Source organism: Phoenix dactylifera, chromosome 12 (genome assembly GCF_009389715.1).
Source record: "Phoenix dactylifera cultivar Barhee BC4 chromosome 12, palm_55x_up_171113_PBpolish2nd_filt_p, whole genome shotgun sequence".
NCBI classification, from domain to species: Eukaryota; Viridiplantae; Streptophyta; class Magnoliopsida; order Arecales; family Arecaceae; genus Phoenix; species Phoenix dactylifera.
This window is the reverse complement of record NC_052403.1, coordinates 7,565,211-7,576,678: the sequence shown is the minus strand read 5'-3', so window position 1 is coordinate 7,576,678 and position 11,468 is coordinate 7,565,211. Positions and strand designations below refer to the sequence as shown.

Genomic DNA, 11,468 nt, shown 5'->3' with positions numbered 1-11,468 from the left:
TTACTGTAGTTGAACTATGGGCTATATTTAAATTCAGGGAAAAGGATAGATTTGGCCTGATGGTAGGAAAATCAGTCTGCTTCATGTTCGATTAGGTTTCCTCGATTTTACCAACATATCCCTTGATTCTGAATAGTTTGTTGTTACTGATTTAAGGAGAAGAGAAGATATATATCAAACAGATGCAATCTTTTGGTGCAACTTGTGTAAATGAGAAATATTAGAAGTTTTTGCTCTCTTTCATTGCCAGGATTGACATGGAGCGTTGTCTAACACTTGATTTCAGGTTGTGATATCAGTTGTTCTCTCTCAGTCCAATTTAATCATAACTATAATGCTTTTGCCAAAAGGTTTGTGCAATCAACCAGAGAGTATTACAACATAATGGCACCATGCAAGAATCAAAACCTAATGCAAACAATGGTCATGTAAAATATCGTCCACAGGAATCTTTCTGAATAAAGGTCACAATGAGGAAGAAGTGAACTACTTTGTGCAGTGTACAAAACCATGAGCATTGTACTCGATGTTCCACCTTCATGTAAAGAAGTCTGGAAAATGAGCATTTGTAACTGAGCGTAATAGTCCCTTTGAACTTTTCTTTTTGTGGGTTTTTTTCTCTTCTTTGTTCTTCTCTCTCCTCTTATCGTCATGGTAAGGAATAAAAAAGAAACCTTTTGTTCTTCACCCTGACAATGAATGCCTCTAACAGAGCGAGTGAGCAACATAAAAGATACACACATACACACACACACACACACACACAGAGGGGAAGAAAGAGAGAGAGGAAGCCAAAAAAGCTGAAAGGTGCCATTGGATCTCATTCATGTTAAATTTTAACCAAGTGAAAAGGTGGACATGAAGTAAATTTAGACACCAGCAACTATCATGATGTTACTTTCCAAAAGATCGATCTCAGTTTATCATCCTGTACACTAACTTAGACATCTAATTAACAGTGTCACCTGGACTCACACACATTCCTTAAAAATCTATGTCGAAAAAATATCCGCAAGTCCAATACATATTAGAGTCTTAGATGTTTATTAAATTCTTCGTTCGCAGCTTTTAGATATTGAAGGACAGTGGCTTTTCTAGCAATGAAAGAACCCGTGATGACTATGTATAGGATGTTTTTATTCTCTTGTGCTATAATGATGTTAGTAACAAAGCAACTTGATGAAATGTCATGTTTTTGTGCCCTTGAGCTAATTCTTGAGTTTGGTAAGGAATATGCTTTAGTGAAATAACTTAACAAATATATCTTTAAACATTATCTACTATATTAAAAAAATTAAATACATAATATTTGGGTAAAACTATTATTTCAGCCGGACCAGGGTTGAGATTGAGGCAAGTATGACCCAAACGCGGCCATATTTTCTTTCATATCAAGATTTTTTAGGCATAGAGCCACCAATTTATCAACCATGCCAGGTCGGGTCAGGTCAATGAGAAATTTTTAATATCCACCGAATCATTCAAGCTAGGCTGGGTCAAGCACGACCACGATCCAACCCAGTGCACTTGAGTTTGGCCTAGTTGAGTCTATGTTTGCATCTAATAGAAGATTCTCTTTTAGGGAAAAAAAAAGGTATATTATCTATTTAAAAGGGAAAATTAAATTGACATGGATCACACGGAGAAGGAATTAGAAAAAGGTCTTAATATTGAACTCTACCACTATTGTTGTTAAAAAGAATAAGATTCAACTTTGTTTAACATTCAACCTATAAATAGCCTTAACACCCAATCTACAAATCTAAACAAGGCAATTGTGGTGAATGATAGAGGATTTAGGAATTTAGAGCCATATCAATATTTGGTTTAGTTGGACAGGGCTAGATTCGGATAAATCAGGTCATCTAACATTTGACGACCCATTTTAGACCTAATTAGTAAATGATAGATCAGGTCGGATAGGAAAAGAAATAATCTCAAGCCGATTTTTCAAACATGCCATATGTTTGACTAAACACAGATATAGATCTACAAAATTGGGTTAGACAAAGCCTAACCAAATCAATGGTCGGGTCTGAGTTGTCCCAACCCATTTTGTGGAGCATTCTGATCCAAACAACATCAATCCCCACATTATCGATGTTTAGAAGATGTTTCCAAGATAATTCCTATCAACAGATTTGATCCATTTACTGTTCCATTATCTTTTTTCTATTGATATAATAACTCATTCATCAACTAAAAGGTGGTTTCTTATAGAAAAGCTCTTTACACCAAGAAAGTTTAAACTTGGTAACCTATTTCCGTATGGTCGGAGCGAAGGCTCCTCCGATCTCAGCCATGTTCACAGTACGACTGCAGATGAGGGTTGACTTCGCGACAGTGTACCTCGAAATAAATAAACAGGCGGATGAATCAGAGCCATTCCCTCCGGACATCAGAGGGTCCCACCTCCACCAGCTGCTGCGTTCGTCAAGGGTGATGACGAGTTCGTATCGATCAATTGTTGAATTCTTCTTATAAGTTGCTTTTCTTTTCAAAAAAAAATATGGTTATGATGCGCGTTTGAATTAGGATTTTTTTTTTCTTTGGGCTAAAGCAGGTATTTTATATAATACATGTAAATTCAAAAAATAAAAGATCATGGAGTGCGCTCTTCCTCTCCGGCCCACACGATACTTTCAGAACAGAATGGTTGGTTACGTAGGCAGCCACCCAATTCGCAGTTCCGTTAGCCTCTTTAAATACATGTTCGGCCAGAAAAGCTCCTTCATTTCTTATCAACACAAAAATATTTCGAAGCAAGGGATTATCCAAGCCAACACCTCTCACACTTCTCTGGATCCAACTAATCACTATAGTCAAGTCATCCTCCAGAATGATAGAGCTAATCTATAGTATTCGCCACGCATATTGAAGGCTCGCCTGGATAGTCCTTAGCTCTGCACCGGAGATTGAAATATCGAATAACTGACAGCCAAATTGACTGGACACAAAAAAAATAATATTGCCCATCCAGTTCCATGCGGAAGCAGCTGGACACATAAAAATATGGCAACCCGGGTGACGCGCCAAATTTACTGGCCCGAGCTTGGACTCAAAATTTTCGGGTTTGGCACAGACCAAAACCCAATCCAACCTGGTTACCTGCATGGACCCACAATCCACGAGTCTAATTATTAGCTAACCGGTACATATTTTCTCCAAGCAGGATTAATGAGAGTGACCACAGTAACTTTGAAAGGAAAGCGACAATTATTAGACACCCACAAGGCTCACGCAAAATCCAGCGGACGCCATCAATAACATGTGCTTAACGCATCCAAAACTAGATAAACTAACTTCTCAAAAGTCGTTTCCCCGAGCCCAAAAAAGAGATGCACAGTTCAAGTTTCGTTTCGGCTACCGGTCCCCACTTTATACCTATTGCCAATGCCATCGGTTTCTTTGGGATACGGAATAAATAATCATTAGTGAAAGCATTTGGAGCATGTAATAAAATGCGTCTATAATACGGCCTCCGAACATGTCACGTGGACTGCGCGTCCTTTGAACATTACAAAACGAATTCAATCCGGACTTAAGTTACGGCGGCTAAATTTTTAAACATAAATAATAAATGCTACGAAAACTGTAAAGCTTAACTACCAAGCTGGCACCGCTTACATCCAAAACGGCCCGCTCAGAGAGACGGCAGTTACCGCGGAGGCGCGGATCGTTATTACTAATTTCCAAGAACGGAAAAAAAACAGAAAAAATCTGAAAATGGCCTGCCATTACCAAGTTATCGACAAAAATAATAATAAAAACTGCCGTTAATCTCGCCTTTTCAGAACCACATAGATTGGGGATTACAGCAGTAACTCCACTCAAAAAAAAAAGAAAATAAGAAACTATATACACCTCATTTTTAGGGTTTTTTTTTTTTTTTTTTTTTTTGGGGGGGGGGGGGGGATAACGGAAGAGAGACGGCGTGGCTTACTTGGAAGAGACGGGGTGAAGGTTACGGGCGATGCCGTTAATGGCGCCATAGCTGCGGGAAGTGAAGCCCAGGCAGCCGAGCAGGCCCTGGCAGTAAGGCAAGAACGTCTTCCGCCGCATCTCCTCCGCCTGCGCCCGGTTCGCCGTGTAGTGCCGCTCGTGCGGAGACGGCGCCGGCGCCCTCCGCCGCCCCACCCAGTTCACCGGCTTCGCCGCCGTTCTCTTTGAAGACCGGCCGACCGGTGGCGATGGATCCTTCGATTTCGCCTTCTCCGCTCCCGAGATCGTGGCGGCAGGCGCAGGATTGGCGGAAGAAGAGAAGTCGGCAGCAGCGGCGGCCGAGGCGGAGGGAGGAGGAATCGGCGGCGGAGGTTTGGACTTGGATTTGGATTGGGAGAAAGAGATCGAGTGCCAGAACTTCTCTTTGGTGTTTCCTCTCTCTCTTCCCTCGCTCTTGCTTCTATAGAGGAGATCCACTTCTTGGAGGAAGATCCACTTCTTGGAGGTTCTTCCAGAGGAGGAGGAGGAGGAGGAGGAGGACGTGGAGGAGGACCGGGAGGACGAAGCCGAGACGGATAGAGTGGCCGCCTCTGCCTCGATCTGCTTCGGATCTGGAACTGGCTCTACATCTTTCGCTCTATCTTCTCGTTCTTCGACCTCCATTTGCCAATAGAGCGGCGCGTTCCGAAGCGGGGAATGGGATCTGGCCCTCCGGCGAATCGATCGGCTCCGGAGCTTCAGATCCCGCCCCCTCGCGGCCATTTCCGGCGGGTGACGCTCGGATTCATCGTCGTCGTCTTCTTCTTCGTTGAGATCGAGGAGGGGGGCGAGGACCTGGGGCCGCTGGAGGTGGGAGCAGAGCTTCATGGGGCGGATCTGGCCGTTAAGGAAGAGCTCGTCGGCGGAGGTCATGGATCCGGTGGCGAAGGCGGCGGCAGAGGGGAATCGGGCGGAGAATTCGAACTCGAAGGAGCCGGCGACGGAGGCGTCGGGGGAGTCGGAAGGGAAGCCGCCTCCGCCGCCGCCGGCGGAGGAGAGGACGAAGTGCATGGGGCTGGTGGGGGCGCTAAAGAAGTAACCACCGGCGCCGCCGCCGCGGCCGGGGCTGGAGGGGGCGCTGATGTAGGGAGTGGAGCAGGTGCTGTCGACATCGTCCGGGGGGAAGCGCAGGGGGGAGAGGGGAGGGTCGAGGTGGTGTTCGCCATGGTTGGGTTCTGCGAGCTCGGAGCTCGGAGGGTCGCCATTGCGAAGGTTTTGGAGATCCATTCTCTCTCTCTCTCTCTCTCTCTGGACTATAGCTTCTCGGAGAAGATATTATAGACGGAAAGGACGAAGGGGGAGGTGGGGCTCGTTGGACACGCAATAATCCGGGGAAGGCGGGGGATGGAGTTTATAAGCGAAGGGCGGAGAGATTGAAATGTTTTGAGGTTAATAACCTCATATTTGTATTAATTATCGAAAGAGCCATTAATTATTTGTTTATTATATTATATTATATAAACTTTGGATTCTATCTATACCGACTTTGTTAAGTTACCAAAATATGCTTGCTTTAACGGCCGTTATAGAAGTCAAGCAAGAAGTTTCTCCCTTCCAAATTTTATTATTCGGGATAACTTCTTTACTTTGTTATTCACATGTAAACTTATCACGCTGTACAGAAATAATAGGGGCTGACGGCATCTTTACGGAAAGAGATTTTGATGCGGTGATCAAGTAGATTCGAGATGTAGAGCAGTAGTATGATAGACATCCATTGCTGAGAGATATGCAAAGATTCGCGAGAGATTATGGCTTATTTTACGTTGCTCATGTATAGGGCAGCAAATGGGTCGGATCACGGGTTGACTCGACCCACGTAAGATCTGATCCGACCCGAATTTTAGGACTCGTGGGACCGGTTGGATTCCTAAATTTGGATTCGTTCTATGTTTCGGACCAAGTCGGATTCCCTCAATCCCGATCCGATCTATTTTTTTTTTTTTGCTTGATGTTATTTACTATTATATAGTAGAACTTTAAATATAAAAATACATAGACTCGGACCCGGATCCGACCAGACCTGAATGACCCGTCAGATCAAAATTTGTAGGCATGGATCCGATCCGACCCGACCCCATTTTCAACCGGGTCCGGTCTGGGTCCAAAATTAGGATCCAAATACTCAGGACCCGACCCGACCCGACCTATTTGCAGCCCTACTCATGTATATCATGAGACGAATAGGATGACATACTGGGTCACCTCCTTCGTTGCTTATTATTCTAGAGAGGTCCTTTGAATATGGTGATGCGGAGACGAGTATCAGATCACCCATCATTTAGGTTTATAGTCGCCGCAGGAGGATGGTTCATCCAATTTCATTGTGGTTAGAGTGATTTTATTTTATTTGTAGCCTTTGGGCTTATTTAGGTATTTTGTTATCTTTGAGAGTTTTTATGAAATTTGTTTTTTTTAAGGTCTTTTGCATATTTTTGGATCTTATAAATATGTTGGACCATGGGGTATACTATGAATGAAATTTTGATTTATTTCTTTTAGCTCTGGCATGAAACCTTGAGCAGAGCTAGGTGCGAAGCCTAGTTCCTTCTTCTTCTTCATTCCTCTCTCTTTCTCTCTTTCTTCTTCTTCCTCCTTGCTATTCGGCATCACATGGTCTGATGTTGTGGCCCCATCTTTATGTCACTCCTTTCTCTTAACTCTACTGGTTACATCTGCGCTAGAATGGTGCAACTAGTCGTAATGTCAAAATAAATAAATAGATAAAATACTGAAATATTTGTGACCACGTATCTTTCTAAAGATAAATTCCATGAAACATTGTTATTATTTGTCTTCTGCTTGGTATCAAACAAAATTAAATTTAAAGAGCAACATAGTTTAGGGAGAGCAAAAATTTACTCTATTACAGCCCTTAGCAGTTAAAAATGGATAGTTAAGTTGAGGACCACTGAGACGATACGGTCCCTCCTGTCAGCTACAGGGGGCCACGCACGTCATGGATAAGCTGCCGTCCCGAAGCCAGATTCCGTTAAGTTTCCGGCGGGTAACCATGTATTAAAAGCTAATATATGGACACGCGTCCGACGTTTAGTCACCTTTTTTTTTTTTTTTTTTTTTTTTTTTTTTTTTTTTTTTTTGGTAAAAATGGCTACTCATCTCATATAGTTCGAATGTGAGTACAGCCCTCTAAATTACGGAAAAGTAAAAAAGTACAACTGTGAAGGGACGTCTGATGCAGACGTCCACAGGAAATCACCTGAGTGCCGGGCGACAAAGGAGGCGACCCAATCTACTGCCCGGTTCGCCTCCCTAAACACATGTGCTGCCTGAAAGTCAACCATCATCTGAGCCATCCTGCGGGACTCTCGGATGAGGGGGTGGCCATCCCCAAACCGATCCACTCCCCGAATCCAATCAATCATCACCGATGAATCACCCTCGAGGCACACCCGCTCGGCACCGAATATCTGCCTCGCATAGGATATACCCTCCCAGGCTGCCTGCAGCTCTGCTCCAACCACTGTAAATCCAGGCGTGCGCCGCCCTCCTGCTGCTATCATCCTGCCGAGATGGTCCCTGATCACAAATCCGACCCCTCCACACATACCATCTACCGACCTGCTGCCGTCAAAGTTCACCTTGAGATAGCCAAGGGGTGGGGGTGCCCAAGAAACAAAGGCAAACCGTGGCGCTGAAACAGCGTGATGAGCACCCCAGATGTCCCTGACCAGCCCAGAAGTGACTACCGCAGCCGCCCCGATAACCTCCCTCGCAAGCAACATCGCCCGGTCTACCACCATCCTCGGAGGCGCCCTCCTCCCCTCAAATATACCGGTATTCCTGTCCAACCATATATGGTAGGACAGGTACGCCACGAAAATTCCTGCCTCAACAGATCTGGGCCGCCGCATGGAATCTCTCAGCAGATGGATCAGATCCTGCGTCAACATCACCGAGGCCGGTAGTGGAGACGGTGAGCTCCTCCATATGTCTCGGGCCCTAGGGCACTGCAGAAGAACATGCTCCATAGTCTCCTCGATATCTGCATATTCCTCACAACACTGAGAGATCCTCATACCACGCCGAGCTAACAAACTTCCCAGTCAGAAGGCAACCCCACGTTTAGTCTCCTTTCAAGCCCAATCCTTGCAAACGTGGGAAGCACCATCCGTGGACGGTTCATGCATCGTTTGAGTAACTGTCACGTGACCAGCTACTGCAGGCACTACAAGAAAATACACTTTCAGCGACCACTTTCGGCGACTAAATGAATAGCGGTCGCTGCAAATAAGCTATTTGCGACCAACATCCTTGTTAGTTACTGAATGATTGTCCTACACCGACTAAATGCATATTTGGTCGCGGAAAATCAAAACCAAGTTGGCGGGGTGGAGGTAAAACGTTTGGCGACTAAAGTTTGGTCGCTGAAAATAAGGCTATCTGCGACCAACATTCTTGTTAGTTACTGAATAATTGTCCTACACCGACTAAATGCATATTTGGTCGCGAAAAAGCAATACCAAGTTGGCACGAGTCCAATATTTCGCGCGGGCTGGAGGTAAAACTTTTGGCGACTAAATTTTGGTCCTTAAAGGTTCACCTCCAGCGACTAAAAAAAATTTAGTCCAGGAAAACTTTTACGAATAGCGCCTTTTTCCAATGAAAAAATTGGGCAGAAAGTTTGAGTTTTTTAGTGACCAAACTTTTGGTAGTGGAAGGTTCCCGTAAAACCGAACGATGTTGTACTAGCCCCTGTAAGATGCTAATTTCTAAGTTTAAAAAAAAGAACGGTTTATTTTCAAACGGTGCCGTTTAACACACTACCAGAAAACAAGCATATAGTGACGGAAAACTAGTGACGGCCCGTTATCAGTCACTATTTGTGACGGAGTAGTGACAGATAGGAATTTGGTCATCGTAGTATGAACTTGTGACAGATTAATGACAGACCGGTCACAGAATGTGCGGGTAGGATGGACCCTAAAACTTAGTCTGCATCGTAGTGACGGGGTATCTGTCACAAAACTGGTAACCAAAATTGCAACCAGACAGTGACAAATTCAGCCGTCACAAAAATTGTAATCCAAGTGTTTATAAATTTTTAAAAGATTATTTTTGGTAGTGACGGATTATTGACAGAAATTTCCGTCACCAAATTTAATTTCTAATTCTAAAAATATTAAAAATATTTTTTTTGAATAATTATAAATTAAAAAAAGTAAAAAGTAAGAATTTCAAAATGGAACAAAGTGTCCCGCCCCACCCAAATCACAAAACACCATCCCCCTCCAAATCACAAAACACAGCAAGATTGTTTCTAATCATAATTCCTACATTTTAACGGAATCAACGCCCATGGAATGCTTATGTCTAGAAAAAGCCTATGCATTTTTTGCTTTGCAAAAATGTGAACACGACAAACTGCCATAAAGAAAAATAGGTAAAAAGAAGAGGAAAAAAAAGAAGGGGTGGGGTGGGGTGGGGTGCTAGGGTTAGTGTTGGTGGACGCCACGTGCTTGTGTGGGACGCCCGCTGGCCTTTCCTTTCCGATTTTCGACAAAAATCCCAAACCCCCTGCACGACGAAGCGGTTTCACGAGCCGCTCCACCCCCCCCCCCCCCAAACCCTGCAGCCGCCCCTCAACCCGCGCCCCCCCCCCCCCCCCCCCCCCAACCCCGCCCTTCCCCCCAACCCCCTTCTTGATCGAGTTAAAGATTCCTGGCGGGAAACTGGGAGGAGAACTGAGGCCCGTAAAAACCTAGCTCCCTTCCCCTTTCTCCTCAAAACCCTACCTCCACTTCTCCTTCCTCGCGCCTCCAAAACCCTAGCTGAAAACCAGAGGGGAGAGGGAGGAGAAACCCTAGAATTCCAACCTTCTCCTCGTCAAAGCCTCGCTCCGTCGGGCGATGGCGCTCTACCTCCTCTTTGAATCCGCCTCCGGCTACACCCTCTTCCACGCGTACGGCCTCGACGAGATCGGCCAGAACACCGAGGCCATCCGGAACTCGGTCCTCGACCTCACGCGCTTTGGCAAGGTGGTCAAGCTCGTCGCCTTCCACCCTTTCTCCTCCGCCCTCGATGCCCTGAACCAATGCAGCGCCATCTCCGAAGGTGAGCTCCGAACCCTACCTTCCCCCCCATCTGCTGCCCATTTGGGGTTCGAAGTTAAATTTATTCGATTTTGTTGCGGGCTTCTAGGGCTCATGACCGATGCGTTGAGGAACTTCTTGGAAATCAACCTTCTGAAACCAAAAGAGGGGAAGAAGGCTAAGTTCAGCCTCGGCGTTGCAGAGCCCAAGGTTGGGTCTCAGGAAGTGACCAAGATTCCTTGCCAGAGCAATCAGTTTGTTCTCGAGCTCCTTCATGGTGTCAGGTTGCACTTTGATAGGTTCATTAAAGACTTAAAGGTTGGATTTTTGTCACCTGATTGAGTAGTTTATATCTGCTATAAGTTATACTGGGTTTTCATGTAAAGATGATGTTGTTCTGTTTATTTTGTCTTTGTGGTTATAGCCATCAGACTTGGAGAAGGCTCAGCTGGGTTTGAGTACAATTATTGTTCAGGATCTCGGTCATTTGTTACAATAATGACTATACTGGTAATATGTTTTTGAGTATGTACTGGTTATATTTTTAGTGAACTGCCTGTGAAACAGTCTATGGGATAGTTTTGGCTATTGTAAGATAGACAATTTGCTGCAAGTAGATTTTTTATTCTAGTTTGCTGCAAGTATATTTTTGGAATCCTTTTATGCAAGTAGATCTGACAGTTATTCTAGTTTTCTTATTTTGTAGTGGCTATATGCTAATCTAAATTACACTTTGCAGCTGGAGTTTAATAGTTCTGAAAATCTTGAATTTTCAGAATTCTATAAGAAAACTCATACCAAGAAGAATAAAGAGTGAATTGATCCTATTTGCGCCGTGAAACATGTAGGTATCTAAAATCTCAATAATTATTTAAATCAGTTTCTGCTTTTGTAAGGTTATATACCTTTAATTCTGTTGTTATCTTTGCATGGACAGTCAAAGATGTTGAGCTTGCGAGAAGAATCTTCCCAATCCGGTGTGCAATTAACATCAGAGGAGATGTATAGGCAGGCACTTGGATGAATAGCAAGATCAGATATTTTTGAAATTTTTAATTTACATTTTAATGTGTTTGGTGATGATTATCACCTTAACATATGGTATGGATGAAACATTGTGATGTATGGTTAATAGGTATGCTTGACTTTAGACTTATAGATGATGATATTTATAATGAATGATTATGGATTCTCCAACATTATGTATACTTCTATTTGGATGAGAAAATGTATTGTGCAATATGGATATTGGATAGGCTGTGTTGGTTGTACAGAATTTGGAACGAGCCCAAAAATAAATATTAAGCTTATAATTTGAATTGTTAATTAAATACAGGTTAATACTTTCTGCCACTAAAAAATGTTTGTTGCCAATGCATTCAAATACATTCTGCGACCAAACTATTGGTGGGGGAAGATAGACATTCAGTGACC

At 43.8% G+C, this 11,468-nt stretch overlaps 2 protein-coding genes across 4 annotated transcripts; one reads left to right on the top strand and one right to left on the bottom strand.

The window, feature by feature from the left end:
• Positions 1 to 3,894: 3,894 nt before the first annotated feature.
• LOC120112791 (serine/arginine repetitive matrix protein 1-like) lies at positions 3,895 to 5,208 on the bottom strand. The gene has a single exon (XM_039132677.1). It carries the CDS (start codon positions 5,206 to 5,208, stop codon positions 3,940 to 3,942), a length of 1,269 nt encoding a protein of 422 aa, XP_038988605.1. The 3' UTR covers positions 3,895 to 3,939.
• Positions 5,209 to 9,624: 4,416 nt separating this feature from the next.
• On the top strand, positions 9,625 to 11,233 carry LOC103700351 (nucleolar protein 56-like). 3 transcript variants are annotated; one of them, XM_039132517.1, is made up of 5 exons: positions 9,625 to 10,056; positions 10,144 to 10,352; positions 10,459 to 10,544; positions 10,811 to 10,878; positions 10,972 to 11,233. In XM_039132517.1, the coding sequence occupies exons 1-3, from the start codon at positions 9,852 to 9,854 to the stop codon at positions 10,531 to 10,533; spliced, it is 489 nt and encodes a 162-aa protein (XP_038988445.1). In that variant the 5' UTR covers positions 9,625 to 9,851; the 3' UTR covers positions 10,534 to 10,544; positions 10,811 to 10,878; positions 10,972 to 11,233. The 3 variants fall into 3 exon arrangements, with proteins under 3 accessions (XP_038988445.1, XP_038988444.1, XP_038988446.1); XM_039132516.1 differs by having other exon boundaries at positions 10,774 to 10,878; XM_039132518.1 differs by having other exon boundaries at positions 10,774 to 10,882.
• Positions 11,234 to 11,468: the final 235 nt, after the last annotated feature.